Raw genomic sequence first — 23,853 nt, forward strand, 5'->3', positions numbered from 1 at the left:
AACAAGCCCCGCCTACTTTGAAGTGGCTACTTACACAGTGCCGGCCATTTTACATAAGAGCAGTGGATTCAACGCATTAGAATAGCAAACAGTTTTTTATGAAGTGTGACGCTGTCAGAGTCCAAAAAACCAAAAACAAGCCATCAGCCTCCTACCACTTCCTGTCCTCTTCTTTGGTGTTTCTGCCAGTAGTAACATCCGGGATGTTGGCCATGTGACGCCTGTGACATGAAAAAAGTGTTTTGATCCCAACAGAAAAATTTTCTGTAGAAAAATGGAAGGTGTTTTTTTTAAAATTGTGAATTTATTTTCGTAATTTCAGTTTGTGCAGTTCTATAGTTAATGGAAACGCAGTTAGTGTTTCAGTCTGACGTGTTTCCTGTTTAATTTGCTTCAGATGAGTCAGCTGAGGTCGTCCATCCCATGTTGCCTAGCAACAGGAGGCCTTGTGCAACTGCTGAGGTCCAGAACCAGTCGGTCCAGAACCGATTGGGTCGTTTGTTTCCAGGCTGAGGCTGTGAGCAGCGCGTCATCCTCTCATTTCCGTCTCCATATCCAGATCTGATCCTGTCCTGCTGAACATGGACTCATCATTCCAGGATCCTGACCTCAGGATCCAAACCGACCATGTCAGCAGAGAACAGCAGGAATCAGAGTGAAACCTGAGCGGATCCCACCGGGCAGATCGGCTCATCCCAGATCCGCTCAGGTTGGACATTCTGGACGTCAGAAGTCCTTCTTCCTGTTCTCCATCACCTCCTGTCTGTTTCTGCATCACTCTGCTTGCTTCTGGCTCGCTCCATCCGGTCCGGTCCGGTCCATTTCTGTACATATCTGTGCCAACAGCTCAGGCAGACAGCGGCTTTTTTATTTGTAAAGACATAAACTTGCTTGCATATATAAATAAATTGAATTCAGACACTTGTGTACTTGTTAAAAAGGGAAACTTCTGACTTTGTGTCTTTATTTCACCTCCAACACAAACAGAATCCAGAAGGTTCTGGTTCTGAAGAGCCGAACCGCCGGATAACCAAACTTTGAATTTAAGCTTTTGCTGCCCCCTGCTGGTCAGAGAGTGCAGGGCAGAAATTATGTCATTTATTGCTCTGATTTTAGGATTTAAAACGTTTCTTGGCATTTCTCATTAAAACAACTGATGAAAAACGTTGCTTCTAACTTTACTGTCATTAAACAGAAGCGTGAAATTTAATTCAAATATTATTATTACTACTATCATCTAGTTTCCACAACTAGTTAAACTTACTTACTAATTTTTTCTAACTTTCAAAAATTATTTTCAGCTGAAGTTTGATGAAACTATTTCTCTGAGGAGTTCGGCCTTCGGAACCAACTGCAGAACATTTCAACCGCCACCATTTAAAAAGTAATCCAGAATCAGTTGTGATAAATATTTATTGTAGATGTAAAAACAATACAGTAATTATACTGCTGGCTGTTTAGTTTTTATAAATTTTAATAAAATATTGTCACACGGACGTCGCTGATGCATTCTGGGTAAATGAGGTATGCTAGGTCTGATTGCGCTAGCTCCGTCCAGCCAAAACACTGAAGAGTGACGTCTTTAAGCCTTTTTAATTTAAACCAAAGAGTCAAAATCGACGGAAATGTAGAAATCACAAGAGGTGATGAAGATGAAGAGCAAACGGAGAAAGAGGAAGAGTTGGCCGTAGCAGCTGCTGCTGCCTTCAGGTTTATAATGAAACAATGAATGAGACTCACCTGATCACTGTGCGGTCCGGTAAGTACTTCTGTAGCTCTGTGTCCGGTCCGGTAACAGCTCTTTAGGGTCCGGTCTTCCGTGTTTTCACAGTAGCATTAGCTGCGTTAGCATCTAAAAGAGCCGCCAGTCTTCTGTTTCTCCCAGCAGCTGAAAAAATGGCGACCTCCATGGTGAAAAACATAACAAAGATAAACATTTTTTGAAGTAATTATGAGTTTCTGCAAATCACAAACAGCCACTTTTTAGTTAATAGGTAATTCGCCCCATTTCAACAATGTGGCAAGTGGAACAAAATACAAGTTTACCTTTAATGTGTTTTCATGCAAATAAATTAACTTGAACCACATTAATTTACTGGAAGTTGTTACTATATTTTGTATGAATTAAGTTTTAACAGAACTTAATGAATGAAACAGCTCCAACCAAAACAGACTCGGCCTGAAATGATTAATCGGATCAATTGATTATTTAAATAACCGCTAACTAATTTAGTAATTGAGCAAACAGACTCTTAAAAAATGCTATTTGCTGAATGAACAACACAGTCAGAGCAGAAACAAGACGGAGGGACACTGAACCGTTTCTCCATTTCTTCTACCTCAGAAATTGTTTTTCTCAAATCTGGTAAAGTTTTCAAGTCTGAGAAAACAACATGACATTTTGAAATTAGGAACCCAGAATTTATTTGGACCTCCATCTGGATCATGTCTGTTTAATATAAAGAAACCTGAAATAATGAACAATAAACCAGCCATGTTTCCATCGATTTTTTATGTACATTTTGAAGCATCGCATAAAGGCTGATGAAACTAAAATTCAAAATAATGTCCTCAATTTCACAAAAAAGTATTTACGCTCCGCTAATGCGCTAAAGAAGAAACGGAAACAAATTTTCCAAGTAAGAGATCTGACAAACGTTCAGGTGGAGAGAAACGTCTCTGGTCCATGCTGGCTTCCAACCTGTACTAATTACAGCTATGCGTAGCGTTAGCAACTATTGAAATTATGCTTTGTGTGGCCAGTAGACAGAAACAGGCCTAATTGGGAACGTAGCTAATGAGCATGTATTCACAAAACCAAAGCAATATGCTGTAATCAGAATTAACTAAAGTAATAACTGCTGTTAAAATGAAAATATTTAATGTGTTAAAAATGATCCAATGCAGGTGAAGTCCTGACTGGTGAGACGGTCACATATTCATATCACAGCAGAATAAATCTGGTTTATTTACTTAAAGCCAAGAAAACAGAAAAACTGAAAAAGTCTGGAGTTTCAGATTTCAGGTTTGGTGGAACCAGGTGATTTAAATGATGCCCAGGTTCTCATAGATGACATCGTCCAGAGGTTCCTCTATGGACGTCGAAGAACCTGTCGTGGCTGAGGAAGTCGTTGTCATGGTGACAGGCGCCGAGTTCCTACTTGACGTTGGTGCTTTGCAGACCTGAGCGTAGAGGTGTACGAACGGGTCGGGTTTGGGTTCAGGCTTCTGGCAGTCTGACTCTTTTCTGGAGACGGGCTCAGAGTAAATGGGTTCATCGGACGTTTTTGTTGCGTTCTGTAGAACGGGTTGCTTGTTCTTGTCTGGGCTGATTTTGTCGTAAACCTCTGAGTAAACTGAGTCTGGAACGCTGGCCTTCGTGTCGGGTTTTGAGTCTGAAGCGGTGGGAAGAGCAGCGCCAGGGTCCAGTGAGAACGGTGGCTTCAGAGGAAGGACCTTCGCCGGGTCGATGTACTGAGCGATGGCTAGTTTGGGTACCACAATAGACGGGCCGCAGACATTTGGATCAGCATATATGGCGTCGGATTGGCTCTTGATTTTGTCTCTAGAGGTACCGTCCAGCGTAGGAATCGATGGAAGCGGCATCAAGGTGATCGGAGCAGGAGAACCGTCTGACGCACCAACCTCATCCAGACCCTTTGCCATATTGTCAAACACCGGGGATCTCCGGTCCTGCATTCTCAGCTTGTTCTCCAGGATGTCAGCCATGTTGGTCAGGTCAGGGATTTTGGGTAGAGGGGAATGAGGTTGAATGTTGGTGACAAGTACTTTCTCCGTGTCTTGGCTCTGGGATCCAGAAGCAGCAGCTAGAGCGTTTCGCTTGATGTTACTCTGGATCAGGTTGAAGATCTTGTCAGCCTGCTGAGTCTCAAAGCAGAAGGTTCCAGGACCGGATTCACAGCGCCGACCTGCTTCAACGGTGAAGGACACCTGGCATGAAAACAGAGCGATGAGCGCCAGTAAACCCCCTCTACCCAGGTCAAACCCCAAGCTCAGGTCAACCCTCCAACCCGGGTCAACCATCAGAACCGTCTCCCTACCTTATCATGGCCGTATCGCCTCAGTAGTTCGTAGGGCCACTCCATCACCTTCGTCTTCGTCTTCGTGTCTCTCAGCAGCAGCGACTGTTGTTCCAACTGCAGCCAGTACGACCCCTGCAGGCCACATCGCGTCGCTGCATCGTTCTTCTGAACCACCACCCAGAACTGAGGGGCTGGAAAAGAGAGGAGGAAGTTCATATTAACCAAACACAGGGAGTGGGCGGGGCCTATTTCCAGCGGTCAGTGGCCAAGAGGTGGAGTCTCTTTGATGAACAGAAAGAACAAAAACTTTGGAATAAAGTTAATTTCTTTTACAAATTTATGGGTTCTGACAGTCAGTACTTTCATTAATCCACTAAGAAATAAAAGTGAAGCTAACTTTAGCATTTTTGCTAACTTTGAAAACGTTTAGCACACTTAAATAAATTTTTTCAGATAAATTTTAAAGTGTAATTTACTCGGCTGGTTTGTAAACTTTCATTTGAATAAAGTTTGACGCCTGTGTTGAAGTTTTGGTTATCGAATGTAAAGAATTGTTCAATTAGTTGGAGGTTTAAATTCATGCTCTTATTTTGAAGTGCGTGAAGACTGTTTATTTTCCATTTTCCCCCAATAACTTTAACAAGAAACAAAGGAACAAAATAAATACGATGTACATATAATGTCCAATGGCTTTGTAGAACATATGAATGATGATATCAAAATTAAATTGGTGCTCAATAGCTGCTATCTTTCTTATTTTTAAGGTTTTGTTGGCTCTAGTGGCCTTTATTTGAAAGTAGTTTGACAGGAAACAGTGTAACGGGGGGGGAAGACATGCAGCAAATGTTGCCAGGCCGGGAGTCGAACCTGCGACCACCGGCACGAGGCCTGAGGCCTCAATATGCAGGTTGTGCTTTTCCACTGCGCCACCACAGGACCCCCAGCTGCTATCTCTCAGTTGTAGACATAACCTGAATTAAGCATTTAAAGTTAATTTTGTATGTATAATTGAATATAATGCTGGTGGTTCACCTTTGTCTGCTGAGGCATAAATCTGGTTCTCCTCCATGTGGACCTGACTGGATCCAGAACTTTTCTCCCTCTGTAAAACAGAGGCAGAAAGATTTTGGACTTTCTCAAACTTTCCCAAAAATCAAATGAAAGTGAGACACAATCACCTGAGTGGAAATAAAACTGGGAAAACAAACCAGGAAGTGAAGGTTCGATAACAGACAGACGTTCCCTGTGGGGTTCCCCAAGGCTCCATCCTAGGACCCTCTGATTCAATATCTATAAGCTCCCACTGGCTCAGGTTATAACAGGAAATAAGATCAGTTTCCATGACGACACAGATGATACACAGCTCTACATTACGATGCCACCAGGTGACCTTTGACCCCATCCAATCACTGACCGGATGCTGAGAACAAATCAGTGTGTGGATGAGCCAAAACGTTCTCCAGCTGAACAGAAACAAAACTGGAGTTATGTTTGCGCCTAAAGACGAACTATCTAGAGCTACAGATCTAGAGCTACAGATCTAGAGTTATAGATCTAGAGTCAGCTTCAGTTCTTCCAGCTGGAAAATAGAGCTCAGGTTGACCTCTGACCTGAACCTCCAGAGCCACATAAAGCCGGTTCTGTTGGTTCTCTGGGTTCTGTTGGTTCTGGTCTGCGGTTCTGGTACCTGGAAGCTGCTGTGACGCAGCTTGTCCACCCACTCCAGGCAGTCGTCTTTGGGAGCGGCGAACACCAGGGTCCTGTCTTCGGTCTCCACACAAAACGTGGACATGTTGTCCTGCAGACAGAGAGCAGCGGTTAGGGTCCGACCGGGCCGACCAGAACCAGGGAAACCGACGGACCGGGCCGGGGGACCGACCAGGTGGCAGGCCTCGGCGTTGGGAGGAAGCCTCAGGACGGAGATCAGCTCCGACAGGCGCACCACCTTCACCTTCTTCCGCAGGTCAGCGCCCCCTGCAGCACAGACGCAGAACTGGTCACTTTTACTAAACTTACTAAATTTCTATTTACTAAATCTACACTACAGCTGAGTAAATTAGCACTTTAGAATTCATTCAGAAAATTAATTTAGGGGAAGCTAAGTTTGCTAAATGTTAGCAAAACGCTACATGTACCATTAGCTCCACTGTTAGCATGATTACCTCTTCTCTGCGTGAATGAACTGATGAACGTTAAGGTTAATTCGTCTCCTGGCCAGCAGCTCCACATTATTCCCAACAAATTATTCCCATCATGATCAGAGCTTCATACGAGGTTCAGTGTTTGAAAAACAGCAAAGCGACAGGATAAACATTTAGAACCTGAAACGGATCGACTAAAACGTCTGAGATAAAATAAACATTAAATTATGTAATGACATGCCGGACCACCAGAGGGCGACGCCATCCTGCTGCTGCTCTAATGAAACCCGATTATTACAAAGCTTTTTCAGAAAATCTCATTTTGACTTTTTTCCTTTGGATTTTAAATAATTTTGTTATTTTTCAGAATTTTTCTTCCTTCAGTTTCTCCAACTCAGACCTTCATCATGAGGCCATCGCTCAGAAACCTGCTCCTCTTCCTCCTCTCGCTCCTCTTCCTCCTCTCTGCTCCTCTTTCTCCTCTTCCTCCTCTCGCTCCGCTTTCTCCTCTTCCTCTCTGCTCCTCTTCCTCCTCTCTGCTCCTCTTTCTCCTCTTCCTCTCTGCTCCTCTTTCTCCTCTTCCTCCTCTCTGCTCCTCTTCCTCTCTGTCCTACTTTCCGCTCCATGATGCTAAACGCTCTTCGCTCTCAGTGTTACGTAACCCGGCCACCATCTTCCCCCCGCAGCACCACGCTGCCTCCACCTCTCAGCTCTGACTCCGTGATCCTTTTTGACACGACATGATTCTTCAATCTCCCGGCGCTCGCGTCGTGTCAGACCTTCATCACGCTCCTCTTTCTCACTCTGTGGGGTTTCTTAGCAGACCTTCATCATGTCTGCTTTTCAGTTTCAAACGTTTCTCCTTAAATTAGTCATAGGTCCTGATTTAACCTGGAATCCGAAACGTTCCAGAGTTCCTTCCTGGAAAACAGGAAGTAGAGCAGGAAATGAAACTTCAGCCGTTCTTCGCTGAAGTCCTGAAGTAAATCTGACCTCAGATCAGCGGCACGTTGCAGCAGAATGTCACCCTGCTGGTCCGAACCCAGTAGAACCCAGCAGAACCCCGGTTTCAGTGTCCTGACCTTTGACCTTTAACCTGCCGGTCTGAGATGGCGCTCCGGCGTTGTGCTAGCACCCGCCTGTTTCCGGCTTTTATAACTAACAGGTTTTCTCTGGTGTTTGTCCCTCCAGGCCACCGTAGCTCCAGAGGCTCAGGTTGGTGTTACTGAGCAGACGGTTTCTGGACGGGGAACTCTGCCTGACTTTATGAGAATCAGAACCGACCGGGTCAGAACCGATGGCTAACAGAACTTCAGCTCTGAAGGAATCTGATAAACACAGTTTGAGTCGTTTGTCTTCTGCTGCTCTGCTGAGGAGAAAAAACACTTCAGAGTCACGTTGAAGCGTTCTGCTCTGATTTCTGGTTATTTCGCTTCATGGGGGTCCGAAGCAGCGGACCAATCAGCAGAGAGCTGATTGGTCCGGGTAAGATAATGACTCCTTGATGGCTCTCGCTGAACCACAGGGAGTCAGAGGAGCGCGTCCCGACAGGAAGCTTACCTCCGCCGTCCCCAATCTCCAGGCGGCCCACGCTGCTGCTGCTGGGCGCGAACAGGGACAGCCTGACCGGTTTCCATTTCTGAAACAAACAGGAAGTGAAGAAAGTGTCAAAGGTCACGGCGATGGAGGTGGGAAAAGTTTCAGCTTGATGTTCAGCTGGAAGAGAAACGCGACAGGACGAAACGAAACGCTTCCCGACAGAACGATCTGTTTCAGAGACACGCAGGTAAACACAGGTCAGGTCATATCTGTGTCAGGAGCACACACCCACACACACACACCCCCACACACACACCCCCACCCCCACACACACACACACACTCACCCCAACACACACACCCACACACACACACTCACACACACACACCCCAACACACACACACACACTCACCCCAACACACACACCCACACACCCACACTCACACAAACACACACACTCACACACACACACACACACACACACACACACACACACACCCCCACACACACACACACACACACACACACACACACACACACACACACAGCGGCTGGGATTTGGACCTTTATTCCTCCGATTCCTCAGCGTCGGAGCGCAGCAGGAATGTTCTGCCAGGATCTGTTTCAACTTGTTGCTTTGGATTCCTCAACTTTCCTCTAAACTTCTCAGAAAAGCCAAACAAGCTGCTGAGCTCCAGAAACTAAAAGCAGCAGGAATATCAGCCAAAATCACGATTTCAGATCCTGCCTCAGATTTTGATCTGGTCTGAACAAACCGAGCTGCTAACAGCTAAACAAGCTGGATTTCTGCAGAGAAGCAAAGATCGACTCACTTTGTGGGGTTTGTGCGGCTTCAGGTAAACTTTCCCCGTCTTGATGTGAGAGTCCATGGAGGAGGAACCAGGAACTGGACCGGACCGGACCAGACCGGACCAGACCGCTGCTGCTGGAGATTGCAGAAACACGTCTGAGGAGCTTCCTGCTCCGATCAGGATTAAGGTTGGGCCACGAGGCATTCCAGAAATATGATCCTCACCTGCTGAAACACACACACACACACACACACACACACATTTAAAATGCCTGCCTGTTGTGCTGCTTCTAAAGTTGCACAGCAATAATTTGGTTGTTTAGTCTGGAAAACATCGGCTTCATTTTCCAAATCCGTATTTTCACTGTGTTATTGATTCACTTCTAAATGTAACAGTTTCCAGCTAAATTAAGTAGCAAGCTAAATATTTAGCTCAAATAAAACATTTAGCTCCAAATTAAATATACTTAGTTATCAAACTAAATATTTATCTACAAAACAAATATTTAGTTGGCAAGCTAACTATTTTTTCCAATCAAAATATTGAGCTAGTAAATATTTAGCAACAAAATGAAGTATTTAGCTCTTAGTTCACAAAATATGAATCCATCCATTTTCTAACACCTTGTCCCTACTGGGCTGCTGCCTGTCCAGCGAGAGGCGGGGTCACCTGGACAGGTCACCTGGACAGGTCACCTGGACAGGTGACCTGGTCGCCAGTCTGTCACAGGGCAACACAGAGACAGACAGGACACACACACCTAGGGAGAATTTAGAGAGACTTATCAACCTGACAGTCATGTTTCTGGACTGTGGGAGGAAACCGGAGAACCGGAGAGAACCGGAGAGAACCGGAGAGAACCGGAGAGAACCAGGGAGAACCAGGGAGAACCGGGGAGAACCGGAGAGAACCAGGGAGAACCGGAGAGAACCGGAGAGAACCAGGGAGAACCAGGGAGAACCGGGGAGAACCGGAGAGAACCAGGGAGAACCAGGGAGAACCGGAGAGAACCAGGGAGAACCGGAGAGAACCAGGGAGAACCGGAGAAAACCGGGGAGAACCGGAGAGAACAGGGGAGAACCGGAGAAAACCGGGGAGAACCGGAGGAAACCGGGGAGAACCGGAGAAAACCGGGGAGAACCGGAGAGAACCAGGGAGAACCAGGGAGAATCGGAGAGAACCGGAGAAAACCGGGGAGAACCGGAGGAAACCGGGGAGAACCGGAGGAAACCGGGGAGAACCGGAGAGAACCAGGGAGAACCAGGGAGAATCGGAGAGAACCAGGGAGAACCAGAGAGAACCCACCAGCACAGGGAGAACATGCAGACTCCATGCAGACAGAATCGAACCCAGGACCTTCTTGCTGCAAGGCAACAGCTCTACCCACTGCACCACTGTGCAGCCCACAAAATATAAATTAAATATTTAGCTAGCTCAAAGCTAAGTATTTAGCTTGTAAAATTAAACATTTAGTTTGAAAGTGTGATATTTATTAATGAATGAATAACATGGTGGAAATGTGAATTTGAAAAAGGAACCCCTAAATATTATGGTTCATTTTTTACAGTGTATCTTTACAAGCGACCTCCGTTAAACGACGAGGTCAAAGTCCAACATTCCTGCAGGAGGAAACTGGAGCGATTAATGGGAATCCAGATCCAGACTGGGAGGAGTGGCCAGGTGGGCTAATGAGGAACAGGTGGATGTAACTGAGGACATCTAGTGGCAGAAACGGGGTACAGCAAGGAAGCAACCTGGAAATTAAGATGTAGGCTTCAGCTGCTGCTGTCAACATCTTCTCCTCCTACAGATGATGCAAAATTTGCCCTTTTGCATCGATATTTGTGGAGCTGAAACAATGAATGGGAAGCGTGTCGCCGTGCAGCTCCAGGATCTGATCTGAGGAGGAACCTTTAACTCCGAGTTTTCTCTGAAGCGAGCGTCTCCTCCGTTTCCCCCTCCGACCGGAGGCCTGATTCCAGGAAGGACGTCGTCTTGACTCGCATCCAGCCGTGCTTTCTGCTTCTTTCTAGCTCTTGAATTGTGCAGCCGGGTCTGCGGCTCTGCCTGCAGGTCAGACTGTTTTGTTGTTGCTGTAAATGATCGCCTCTCAGAGGAACTCCTTGCTAGCGGCTCTGGAAGATGCGATCTGACAGGTTTAGACTGAAAAGGCCACGGAGGATCTGCGGCGATGCGAACTGCACCTACAAACACACCAACCGCCTCTGATGCCCCGAGGTCACCGAGGTCACCGGCTGAACCAGATCCGACCCGACAGCAGGACCGGCGGGTCGGGGGTCGCTCCGACCGGAGGAACACCTGGAATCACCGCTGAAGCAGGTACACTGCAAAAACACTAAACACTCTCCTAAAACTAAATTATGGGGAAATGACTGCTTCCAATAATTTCTCAGTCTGGTAACTTTAGATCCTGGCAGGAGAAGGGAATTAGCCGATTGGAGCACTGCTGCAAAAAGGAAGTATTTATGTCACTACAGCAGTTAAAAGGGAAGTTTAAATTGTCAAATAAAGATTTCCTTGGCTACCTTCAACTTCGCAACTTCATAAGAACTAATCAGAAAGGAAGTTGGACGTTACCGTCCATGTCTCCCGTTGAGGAAATGTGTCATGCCAGTCAGCCATGATGTAAAATCATCTCATTATATGTTTCCCCACAAAAATTACATAAATATAACTTCAATATATCTCCTCTTTGTTTTAGATGCGCTACCCGGCATTGCTGTAACCTGCAGGGCTTTTGGAAGGGAGTTAGCGAAACGTTATCAGACGTCCATGGCGTCACGATTAAAATAGACCTGGAGATTTGTTTATTGGGGAACTTTACAAACTCCGATCTAAAGACAAATTATGATAAGAAACTTACAGAAGTTCTTCTGGCAGTTGCTAAGAAATGGAAATCAGACGCCCCCCTTCCAATTAAAATATGGCTTTGTGAGATCAATAGCTGTGTGACCCTAGAAAAAATAACCTACTGGATGCAGAATAGAAGTAAGACTTTTTATAAAATGTGGCGGCCATTTTTAAGGTATATGGAAAATCTACCAGCACATTGGATTGATTGATCTTCCTGTAATCAAATTGGACTCGACAGGATTTATGAGCGAATCTGATACCATCTGTCTCTCAACCTATTTCTGATTCATAATCATTTTTATTTCATCCTTATTGGTTACCCTCCCCCCCATCCAGTCCTTCTTGTCATTTGGCTGTTATATTATTGTAAATGTATTTTTCTTTAAATATGTCTCATTGTTTGAATTGTGCTTTATTGTGAACCAATTTTGTCCTGTCAGTTAATACTTGTGATGTTATTACTAAAAAAATCCAAAATAAAGTATTCTAAAAAAAAACACTAAATACTACCAAGTCATGTAACCAGTGCAAACAGCTCAGCACACCTGAAAGAAGAAAAACTAAACACAGCAACTTTCCAGCAAGACATTATTTTATGTAAATTATTCCTTAATGTTGATGAAAACGTTTCAGTTCCATTGGCAGATAAATTTACTAGAACTAACAGCATTTTGTACCAAAAGGATTTTTCTTGTTTTTTCTCTTTTGCATAATCATCTTTTGGCAAAACGTAAAAAAATAATATTTAGGCCATTATTTTAGGAAGGTGACTATATTTAAATTCTAATCTGTAAACTAAATATTTAGTTTTGAACTGAATATTTATAATTCAGCTTTTTAGCTAAATATTTAGCTTGCTAGTTAAATATTTAGTTTCAAATATGACATTTTTAATAAGTGAAATTATTTGCCGATGGAACTAAAACTTATTAATCAACATTAAGTTATTATTGACTTAAACTCCAGCTGAAAAGTTTCTTCCAAGTTATTTTTTCTTAACATATTTGGACTGAAAATCAGACCAAAATTACTTGGTAAGGTTTTGTGTCAGTCAGGCCTGTTGCATTAATCAGTAAATTAATAAATCAATTAATCACATAATAAATTAAAATGAGATCAATAATTTCTCATTTTCTACCAAAAACTGGATGATAAAAGTTTTCAGTTTGGTGTTTTGGGGTCAACTAGTCGTTTATTTTGAAAGATAATTTTGTTTACAGAAACTTCATAATTTATTTTATTTGTTGTTTCTGTTGATTTATTTTAAATATCTTCTGGTGATAAATGTTGATTAGAATGTAAAGTTTATTGAATGTGTTTTTATTATTATTATTATTTATTATTAGCATCATATGATCTCAGAACAACAATATTTTAATCTATCATAATAACTTCTGGCACGATTTACCGTCCAGTAAGGTTTGTTGTCATGACGGGCCTGAACGTCGGCCGTCCTGATTGGAGCTGGGTAACCATGGCGACGGGTACCTGCAGGCCGAGGAGGATCCGATCGGCGCCTGGGAGGGAAAACGTGTCGCTGTCAGCAGCGGGACGGCCTCAACCGGGTCAGCGCTCCCTCTGAGGGAGGTCACATGATCCGCCGGGGCCCAACGGGGCCCAACGGGTCTGACCAGCACCTCCAGACTGGACCCAACTTCTGGAGAACAAACAGGATAAACCAGAGAGAGAGGAGAAATGAAAGGTCACCTTAGGTCACCGGCTGCAGCTGAACCTGAAACCATCAGAACCAGAACACGTTTCTCCTCAGATTATCCGGGTCAGAGACAGGAGAAGGTTCTGCTGGTTCAGGGAGAAAATATCCGCTTCGCTTTCGTTTCTGGGGCGACTTAGAGGAATAGAGATGTAGAAATAATAAACCGACCAGTAAAAACAGAGAATAAGATGAATAAAAACTGAAGAAAGTCAAATTTCACCTGGAAGAGGAAACAAAGAGATCAGTCTGAATAATTCAGGTTATGTAATCTGTCATAGAAGAAGAAAAAATCTGTTCATTTTTCAAAGTCATCAAAATTTGATCCATTCATTTATCAATAATATCACAGTCATAAGCAGAAATCTAAGTTTAGCTTCAAACTAAATCTTTAGATGGCTCAGAGATAAATACCTACATAATTAACTTCATATAGTTGACTTACTAAATATTTCTGCTTATTTAGCTTCAAAGTAAATATTTAGATTTAGTCAGGAGCTAAGTGTTGAACTATTAGCTGTATATTTAGTTAGTAAACTACTGACTAAATATTTAGTCCACTAAATCTTTATCTGGTGAGAAATGGGCCGAACCCTCCGGTTTGTTGACGCCTACTGGAGCGAGGCAGTCCGGCCGAGCTGTGATTGGCTGAGCCGCCCGTCGGTTCAGCCAACCAGAGCAGGGGGCGGGGCCAGCAGAGCGACCATCTGTGCGCTCCTCCTCCTCTTCCTCGGCTTCATCTCCGCGGCTCCGCTTCTCTCTGCTGACGGGAAGCAGCTCCGCCGCTTAACTTCCGGGAGTCTCGGCGGGATGTCCGCGAGCTGCGACCCGCGCGCCGCCTGAGCTCACCTGGAGCGCGCGCAGGACGAGCCATGAGGCGGCGGGAAGCGGCGGGGGGCGCGCTGCTGGGCTGGAAGCTGCTGCTGCTGGTCAGGTGAGAGGAGAGCCGCCGCTGGGTTCAGCTGGGAAAGGTCCGGGTGGGGTCAGGAGGGGTTCTGCTCCAGGTGTTCTCCACTGCTGGTCCAGACAGGTTCAGGTGGAGGTGAATCTGACCTGGAGGTTCTGGTTCCGGTTCCAGAGGGAAATCTTCTCATGTTTTGTCATCAGAAAGTTCCGTGTTGCTATTGGATCACCATGGTAACGTTCAGAACCAGTTCGTGTTTCCTTCAGATGTCTTTACTCTCAACCTGTGGAGGTTCGTTACTTCATTCATCATCCGCCACAGAACCGCGAAAATATCGGAACCAGCCGAGATTATTCATGGAGTCAGCTCGCATGGTGATGATGATGATTTTTATGATGATGATGGTGATGATGATGATTTTTATGATGATGGTGATGATGAAGGTGATGTTGATGAAGGTGATGTTGATGATGATGTGATGATGAAGGTGATGTTGATGATGGTGATGATGATGTGATGATGAAGGTGATGATGATGTGATGATGATGATGTGATGAAGGTGATGATGATGATGTGATGAAGGTGATGATGATGATGTGATGATGATGATGAAGGTGATGATGATGAAGGTGATGATGATGGTGATGAAGGTGATGTTGATGATGAAGGTGATGATGATGAAGGTGATGATGATGATGATGATGAAGGTTTAGTGTGGGTTATCTGAAGTGATCCATCCGTTTCGTCCCGTTTCTGATCCTGAATCGTCTTTCAGGATCAAAGTTTCTAAATGTGGATTTAAAATCATTTCCAATTTTATTAAAACTAAAAACGTCTCAGAGAGAAAAGAATAAAATGCCGACAGCATCAAACCAACAGAAACTCCTGCGATAACCGATAACGTTTTCAGAGCTTCTTTAAGGCATATTGATCATAAATATCTCTGGAAATCTAAAATGATTTTGTAGAAAACTCTGAACTCTGGAAACGTTAGATATTTTAAATCTAAAATAAGACAATAACCAGAAACAATAAATAAATAAAATGTAAATAAACATTTTCTACTGAAGCCATAAAATGGATTATATTTCAAGATTTCCATCAGAAACATCAGAATGAAAATTATCAGCTCATTTTAATTATCTTGTGATTAAAAACTGAAATTCAGCATCAATAGCTTTTAATGTATTATTTTTCTTGCAGTATAAATTCCTGTTTATATTTATAGTTTGGTCAATTTTACATTTGATCAGTTTTCATCATAATAACAATCAGCCTTTAGCAGAATTGATTAAAATAAAACCGTTAATAAATATTAAAGGTTAAAGTTTGGATATTGATTATTAGCTGGAGTTTACAAGCAGCTCTTCATGCTCTAATCTGAATTTTTTTAATTAAAATGATTTTTTTTCTGCGTTGTTTATTCAGGCAGAATTCAGTCCGAACGGTTCTGTTTGGACAAAACAACTGGACTGGGTTACAGATAAATTGGATTTGTGTTAAAGGCGTAGCCTTGGCGACAGGCTGCTGCATCCTGCGTGCAGAAAGCAGCGTTACGGCAGATCCTTCCTCCCAGCTGCGGTTAGACTCCAAGTCCATCGCTGCTCCCAACGTTCCCAGTAACGCTGCTGCTGGTTCCACTGAAGTTCTGCCTTCTGTAGCCACAGTTAGAAATGCTGATGGGGTTTAATCTGCGAATGTGTCAGGTGTAGAAATGTAGCTGATGGTTGTGGTGATGTTGGTTTATTCCACTTCCTGTTACTGATGATGACATTTCCTCCTGAACCTGAACGCAGCTCCTTCTGTCTCCTTCTCACTGTTTAACCTTCTGAGTGAATCTCAGCTGGTTTGACCGTCAACCTGCATAATGACTTTATTTTTATCCTCCAGCAGGAAAAAAGTTTTCTGCTGGTTTTTGTTTGGCTCTGACAGGAAGTCGGCTCAGCGCTCGGGTTAATCTGCTTACGGGTCATAGATGGATTCAGAGATCAGATCTAACAGGATTACAGTCTGGATCCAAATCCACACCGTTTTCTGACAATCCAAATCTCTCATTTTGTTTTTCCCTTTTGTTTTATTCCAACAAAAGCTGCAAAGATACAAACTGTTCAAATCAGATTATAGTTCCCCAGCTCTGATAGCTCTTAGTGGCTTGAGCAGCTGTTCCAGGTTTCCATGACGACTTGTTTAACGTCCATCCTCCGTTACGAGTCTCAGGAAACCTCCAGCCTCTTCTTGACGCTGCTTTGGCTTCGTGTCGCCCGGAGCCGCGCCCGGATCAGGGACGAGCCAGAAACACTCGTAGCTCCGGGCGGGAGGCACGGCGCCGCCGGAGGGGAGAGGAAGAAGCGGATCTCAGGGCTCGGAGGATGAACTCATGAAGCTTCTGCTGACTGAAGGACAGAACGGATTCTGCAGCAGCAGATTTCAGAGACGCTCGGCGCCATCTTTACTCAGCCGCCGTCTTCCTCAGTGTCTGAGCCAAATGGAGGAGAGAAACCTGGAGGAAGACCAGAGCAGACGGCTCCAAATACTGGAGATAAACACTTAGTCCAACAACTAAATACTTAGCTTTAGCATTAGCATTGAATACAGTCTCATCAGCGGGAGTTTTTATATTAGTTCTCAGTGCCCAGCTTTTATTTTGATAGTCCACTTCTGCAAGTTAATTTGCAAATTATCAGCCAAATATCGGAGCTAACTAAATGTTTAGCTAGCTTAGAGCTAAATAAATTAGCGTGCTAATTAAATATTCAACTTCTCACTAAATATTTAGTTTGCAAACTAAATGTTAGATTCAAACTAAATACATAACTTGGTAGCAAAGTAGTTAGCTTCTAACTAAACAGTATGCTTATTAACTTTAGCTTCAAACTTGATACTTAGCTTGCCAATTAAATAGTTAGCTTTGAACTAAGTACTTAACTTAATCGTCAACTAAATAGATAGTGTTTTGATTGCTAAAGTATTTAACTTCAAAATAAATATGTACTGTAGTTTGAAACTGTGATAATTGTAAATGAATGAATACAACTTTTCTTATGTAAGGCTAAATAACATATTAATGCTGTTAGCTTAGCTAGCAGGCGAGTAGCTAACAATTCCTCCCGACATGATACAACATCCGGTTAGCAGGCCAGGCGTTAGCGACGGGAATCCGCCTGTTGGCGTCTCCAACTCCGTTTCCTCGCATCTCTGATGAAAGAAACCAGCCAGAGCCGCACAGCGTTGAGCTTTTATGATGTTTATGAAACGACTACAGATGTTCTGACGGCAGGTCCGGAGTCCAGAACCCGGACCTTCCTTAGCTGCAGTTTCTCTCCAGCATCAGTTTATTAAAAGCTTGTTCTGATAAATATTTAAAGCTTTTTTTCTGCCGGTGTTCAGAGCTGTCGGAGCGGGTCTCATCAGCCCGGAGCGGATCCAAATGATCCGGTACCAACCGGTTCATTTATCAGCGTAGAGGAGTTAAACATCTGACCTGCGGTTCGCTGCAGGCAGCAGCCCGGTTCACTGAAACACAGAGAATCTGGATTAACCTGGATTACATGCAGGAATATTCCTGCTAATAAACCTGCTGAAGCTCCAGGAAACATTTAACTGTTTATCTGGAAATCATGAGGAAAAAGCAGAAATTTACCTTCTGATCTCTCCACTCTATGGAAGACAGATCCTGACAAAATTAGCAATAATTTGGTCAGGAATAATAATACCAAATATTTCATCCAAAAAATACTGAATAAGAACAAATTCCAGTTTATCCTATTATACACTGTAGCATGAACTCATATTTGTTTATTACTGACTAACATTCATTTAACTTTATCACTATTATTTAACGTTAAATTTTATTTGCAATCTTATTGTTTTATTAGTAAAAAAAAAATGTTATTATTAAAAAGTTTTTAAATGTGACAGTAAATCAGAAATGTTATACATAAAAAATTAAATAGAAATGAAACTGAAAGAGAAGGGAACACTCAAAGGTTCATGGCTGAAAAAACCTGTGAATATAAGCATATTTATGGAAAGTTGAGTGGAAGGAAAAAGTTCAGTATAGCGACAATAGCAGCCTTAATATGAAGCAGAATCCATTCAAGCTTTCCAGGAGTGGACTGAGGCTGGATCCAGAGCCTGGGCTGCCATTTGGGCCAAGCAGAACCAGAACCGGTCCAGAGTTCTGTTTTCAGATGAAAGTAAAGTTTTCATTTCATCTGGAGATTAGAGACTGGAAAGAACCAGAACCTGGATGGAGGTCCAGTCAGTGATGATCTGGGTTGTATCAGATCATCTGCTGGTTCCGGTTCTGGTTCCGGTTCTATTGATGCAGGAATTCAGACCAGACCAGAGCTGAGAGCAGAGCGATGATCATTTCTGTCAAACTGATCATTTTTATTGATCCGATGTTCTGAATTCTGGGTTTTCATTCCAGAATCATCAGAACTTGTAGAAAAAAGGCTGAGCGGTTCCACTCTATGTGTGATAGATCTATATCATAGATCCGTTTCACTTCCTGACATGAGGAACACAAAATACGGAACTTTTTCCAGACATCCGTTGTAACGCGGGTCAGCCGCCTGAAGAAGCTGCCGCTGCGCTAAGTGGTGCGGCGGCGGGCCGAGGAAGAGGAGTGATGAAGGCTCGGCGGTCTCCCCTCACTAAGTGAACATTTGGCTGCAGGCGCCAGTCGACCCGGCTCTGGATGTTACGCCAGAAATCCTCCAGGCTTCTCTGGGAATCCAGGTTTATTTCAGGATGTTTGTTTTCCTCCTGCAGCTGATTAACAGGAACCAGAACCAGAACCGCAAACGGGCCGGACAGGCAACCCAAATATAAGCATAATAATAAAGAATGAAATACATCTATGGAGCTTTTTTCACTGGAAAACAGCAGGAATTTAGGCTGCAGTCTGATTTAATCCAACTCTAGTGTGTCTGTCTAGTCAAAGTCCGGTCCGGTCGGCGAGGCATGAATGCTAATTTCGTGCTGCCCTCATAAGTTCTGGTGACGCCTCTGGGCCAAAATGAGTCTCAGTTCTTGTTCAGTGAAAAGTTCGACAGACTTTGTTCAGATCTGCTGAGACGAACATTTTGGTAAATGTAGTTTAACTGAGACGAAGGGAAGCAGCTGCTTCCAGAAGCGTCTCTGCTTCCTGCTTCCTGCCTGACCCCCCTGCGCCGCGTTATGCAGTCATGCATTATGCATGTCTGGGTGCAGAAGGCGGATCGGCCGTGTTGGAGGTAGCGGCTCGGCCCGCAGGCGCCTGACCTCATCCTGGAGCAGCAGCAGCTGATGACTGCGCCGCGTAATGAGCAGATGCTTTGCTGGAGCAGAAGACGCCAGCATGCATATTTCAGGTTAAACACGACGGCGAGGTCGCTGCGTGTTTAACCTGAACGTTCGCTCCGCTGGCCTCCAAACATGGAAGGAAATCCAGGGAGCAGAACAGATGTTGCTCCGTGTTTCCAGGAGGAGAGGTTTAGCGACCGGACGGAGCCAAATGGGTTTTTGGTGTTTGGATGATGCTCCGCCGCCGCCGGCTGAAGAATCACGCAGAGTTCCTGGAGCATGAAGCTATGAAACATGACGGTTATTAAAGTGTTCACAGAAGAATCGCTCCGGTTCACAGAAACGATCTGAAATCAGCTGCAGAAACATCAGAGTGGATTTTCTTTCTGTTCGGTGAAAACTGGAGCAAAACGCCGAGCAGAACCCGGAACGACCCGGTGAAAGTTTTCATAACGACAAAAACTAGCAGCAGATCCATGAGGGGAACGAGCAGTCAAAACCCGGGAACAGTCAAAGCCTGGGAAAAACGTGCTGATGGGGGCGTTATGTAACAGCAGCGGGTGGGGGAGGGGCGAGGGTCTCCAGATGCAGAAGCCTCTTCTCTTCGTTTTTCCTGTCGGCCTCATCAGATCGTTTCGTCGCATAATCGCAGAGGCAGAAGGGAATACTTGTGACAGACGTCTCGGATCTGGTTCCTGTCCGGATGCCAGACCAGGTTTTCCATGAATCGCCGGGAAGCATCACCAGTTACCGGGCGGAAAGTCATACTGGGTCCTGAGGTGATGACGGTTCTGGTTCTCAGGGTTTCCAGTTTTCAGAAACTGTCATCTCCCTCAGCTGATTGGTCGGATGGATCAGTGTTGGCAGTACTGGTTCCCAGTCCAGCTGTCCAATCTGAGGACGTCCCACCAGTCTCCGCTCCTTCAGGCTCCAGTACGGCTGGCGGCCATGTTGTTTCCCACCCTGACTGCAGTCAGATTGCAGCAGGGTGAGAAACTTTTTGATGTTCTCGTTACTCAAGCGCAGTTTTGAAAACACGCTGCATCGTTCCCACCAGCCCAGTCCGCTTTAATCCGACTCCAGTCCGTCTGCCTAGTCAAAGTCCAGTCCGGTTGGTGAGGTGTGAATGCTAAGCTAACTCTGGTTCTCCAAACCTCGGTCTGGGTTCGGTTTGAATGTGAACGCCAAGCGGACCGGAGACCGCTAAAAAAGCAGGAAATGAACTATAGAGCAGGGCATTCTGGGTAAATACAACCAAAGCTAACTTGCTAGCCTAGCGCTAGCAGCAGAAATGGCTCCTGGTCTTCAGCCAAAGACTAAAGAGAAATCCTCCAACACTAAAATCTGACGCCTCCATCTTGTTTCCATCTGGTGAAGAAGGAAGTTGCTCTCAGTGTCTTCAGAGGTTTTTGTGTCGTTTCCTTCAGTGGTTCTTGGTGCAGCGCCCCCACAGGCCAGGAGGGGAACAGGTTGCTCAAATGGCATTAACAGAACTGCTTTCTTAACCAACTTCAAAATAAGAGCATCAGTATTTGGTCGATAACCAAAACTTCAACTTTAAGATAATGTTAAAAGTCCGTCTGTTAGTTTAGCACTACATTACCCAAAATGCATCTGTTCATTTTGTGATTCCGTTTCACGTAGTTGAGTGGATTGTTTTTTCTGTGCTACTGTGTGGCTCGGTGGCATGAAAGTGGCATCCACTGACATCCACCATCAACCTATCTTGGGTCTTTCGTGTAAGAAACCTGTGTGCGTTTTTTATGATGTAAGTGTGCAGTTTCATGTTCTATATTTGTGTTTGTGTCGGTTGTTGGCCCAGGAGGTGATGGCGTCCTCGTGTTTCTCTGGCTGCCGACAATGCAGGCGTTTAATTATGATAGCTCAATTTATACTATACTTTACCAGATACATATTGTTATTGCATTAGTATATGAGGGAATTACCATTCATTTCATGTGTTCTGACGGTTTTTGTCATTTGTATGTTTGTTGCATTTACCCGACTGTTCATTTGTAGTGTTGTGGTGCCCTCCAGTGGATTTCTGTGGTGCTGCAGGCCATTTTCGTCCTGTATCTACGTGTATCTGTGTTTTGCTTGCATGGGTATTAATATGTACCTTTATTGTTTTCTGTTTCAGATAACCACACACACACACACACACACACACACACACACCCATACACACATACACACTCATATACGAACATCAATAAACTTTTGAGCTGCACCGTTGGAGTCGCCCTAGTCCTTCTGACCGAGGAAGAGTCGATTGACGAGAGATCTGGATTTAGCGCCTGTTTAGACGCACACAGTCTTCTACAAGTGGTCCTTCGAGCCGGATTCTCATTGGTCGAATCAACAACATGGCTACTTCACAAGACAACGCTTCTCAGGAGAAAGGTCACAAGCATAGTCCCCGTCCACGCAGGAGCAGGAAGCTTCCGGGACATCTGGCAGAGTATGACCATGACCTACCTGATCCAGAGGAGTCAGAGTCGTCAACAAGCAGCAGCTCAGAAGAACCTGATAAGGATAAGAAGCAAAGATGGGACAAGATGGAGGCAGTATGGGGCAGCGTTTTAGAAGCAATGAATGAGATGCAAGTCACTATGAAGGAGACCAGTGGTGCATTAACCAAGCGTGTGGAGCAACTAGAGCGAACATGTAAGTCATGCAGCCCTCTCCTACCACACAGTCACGCTCAACAACATGGTAGAGCAGAATCCCTTCCTGCATTCCTACCACATCCTAGCAGTGTGGATATATACAGCAGTCACACCAGGGATCAGTTGAACATAATGGCACCAGCAAGGCAGGACAACAGAACACCTGTAAACCTACTAAGACCAGTAGAACCTGCTGCATCCTTCTCATCTCTAAAGGCAAGCCCCAGGGTACAGACAGCACCATGGCCAGTTCCACAGCCAGATGTACTTACAGCACCTCCGCATATGCTTCAGTCACCATCTGCGTCCCAGCCTTGGACGAACACGGTCTTCCAGCCTGTAGGTCGGTCTGTACCTTCACCTGTTCCACAGCCAAGAGGCCCTCCGGTTTACCCAGCGATCCAGCCGGCATCGTTACCAGCTCCGCCTCCTGGAGTGAACCATGTGATACAGCCTGCTCTACAACCTGACATCCAAGTATCACAATCCATGCAGCTTGGGCAGCTTGAACCACAGCAGGCTCAGTCTCTATACAGTCAGAGATACCAACATCCGCAGCTACCAAGCTGCGCCAACCAGTTGCACTCTGCACCATCATACAACCTCGCTGCAGCCTCCGCTACACCTCTGCTTCAGCCACCAGAGAGAGCGGCAGCACAACAGAACTACAGCCAGCATTATGCAGTTCCACCTGCTGATTTTCCCAGACATTACTCTGCTGCCTATCCATCACCTTCAGCTGAATACCAGGCAACAGCCTCCCTACCTTCAACAGCAGAAGTCAACCAACCAAAGCTGTTGGAGATGATTGTGGCATCATCATACGGCATCCCAAAGCCTAGACTGGTAACATTCAAATCAGGCCGAGAGAGTGAATTTGCACTGTTGAAGAAAGGATTGGACAGCCTACTAGGGCCCCATGCACACCTCACAGAGGATTATAAATATCACATCCTGCTGGATCATTTAGAGCATCCATGTGCTCTACAAGTTGCCAGGCGCTATATTCACGACCGCACTCCCTACACTAGTGCAATTCGAGCATTGGAGCAGAGATATGGACAGCCTCGACAACTAATCCAGAGTGAACTCAGTGCTATCCTTAACTGCTCTCCTGTTAAGGCCGGTGACCCTCAAGCCTTTGAAGATTTCTCCCTGGCAGTGTCTAGCCTTGTAGGTCTCCTCAGTACTATGGATGATGTAGCAGCCAGTGAGCTCCAGTGTGGTTCACATGTAGACAGGTTACTCACTAAACTCCCTCCTAGTTACAGAGATAGTTTCATCGAGTACTGTATCACACGTGGCATTATACGCACTGGTAGCAGCCGCACATACAATATGTATGACCTCTCTGAATGGCTCGAACGCAAGTCCCACGTTCTTCAGCTATCCAGGCAAGCGACTCAGCCTCAGTCATCAGACAGACCACGATTGGAGAGAAGTAACTTCAGAGCACCCACAGGATCTAAAGCACAGAGTAAGTCTGCATCCATATATTATGGCTCAGATCCTGCTCAAATACAGCCAAAGACAGACACTAAGGCAGACACTGTGAGTCCTTCTTCCCCTTCCAAGAAGAAACAGAAGTTTAAGCCCTATTGCCCATACTGTGAAGGAACAGAACACTACCTCAGTGGCTGTGTAAACTTTAAGAAGCTAGACCTCACAGCTGTCGCCACTTGGCTAAAGGATAAATCCAAATGCTGGCGCTGCGGCCGTAAACACACTCCAGAACAGTGCACTCTGAAGAAGCCGTGCACCACCTGTGGAGAACAGCACTTATTAGTGCTTCATGACCTGGCTGAGGCTAGAAGGCGGGACCCTAACATCCTAACAGTGAGTACCAGCAGAGTAATTTTGGGTCCTGTCAG

The 23,853-nt window shown here is 44.9% G+C and overlaps 2 protein-coding genes across 8 annotated transcripts in view; one reads left to right on the forward strand and one right to left on the reverse strand.

Moving 5' to 3' along the window:
• Positions 1-2,497: 2,497 nt before the first annotated feature.
• LOC116720107 (docking protein 1-like) lies at positions 2,498-8,754 on the reverse strand. 2 transcript variants are annotated; one of them, XM_032563186.1, is made up of 7 exons: positions 8,557-8,754; positions 7,745-7,823; positions 5,923-6,017; positions 5,731-5,841; positions 5,076-5,145; positions 4,062-4,234; positions 2,498-3,951 (listed from the first exon to the last, which is right to left on the reverse strand). In XM_032563186.1, the coding sequence occupies exons 1-7, from the start codon at positions 8,737-8,739 to the stop codon at positions 3,046-3,048; spliced, it is 1,617 nt and encodes a 538-aa protein (XP_032419077.1). In that variant the 5' UTR covers positions 8,740-8,754; the 3' UTR covers positions 2,498-3,045. The 2 variants fall into 2 exon arrangements, with proteins under 2 accessions (XP_032419077.1, XP_032419078.1); XM_032563187.1 differs by lacking the exons at positions 7,745-7,823; positions 8,557-8,754 and adding an exon at positions 6,206-6,636.
• The window catches only part of glra3 (glycine receptor, alpha 3), a 41,835-nt gene continuing 26,585 nt past the window's right edge, over positions 8,604-23,853 (forward strand). For 2 of the 6 annotated variants that reach the window (XM_032563197.1, XM_032563199.1), the window contains exons 1-2: positions 8,604-8,722; positions 10,103-10,875. Coding sequence is in view for 1 of the 6 variants with exons in the window: in XM_032563196.1 (XP_032419087.1) it covers positions 13,993-14,054 (62 nt within the window). In the remaining 5 variants the exon portion in view is untranslated. Of the gene's footprint in view, positions 8,723-9,977; positions 10,876-13,744; positions 14,055-23,853 lie in introns of those variants that run through there. The other 4 variants (XM_032563200.1, XM_032563198.1, XM_032563196.1 and 1 more) reach the window with 4 other exon arrangements.

The sequence above is a fragment of the Xiphophorus hellerii genome, chromosome 5 (assembly GCF_003331165.1).
Source record: "Xiphophorus hellerii strain 12219 chromosome 5, Xiphophorus_hellerii-4.1, whole genome shotgun sequence".
Classification (NCBI taxonomy): Eukaryota; Metazoa; Chordata; class Actinopteri; order Cyprinodontiformes; family Poeciliidae; genus Xiphophorus; species Xiphophorus hellerii.

Excerpts from the sequence above, each read along its gene's own strand:
- LOC116720107 (XM_032563186.1), bottom strand. The coding sequence starts at position 8,739 with ATGCCTCGTGGCCCAACCTTAATCCTGATCGGAGCAGGAAGCTCCTCA. Across the intron at positions 5,146-5,730 it reads TGCGTCACAGCAGCTTCCAG|AGGGAGAAAAGTTCTGGATC; the intron begins GTACCAGAACCG and ends TCTGTTTTACAG. Across the intron at positions 3,952-4,061 it reads GGCGATACGGCCATGATAAG|GTGTCCTTCACCGTTGAAGC; the intron begins GTAGGGAGACGG and ends TTTTCATGCCAG.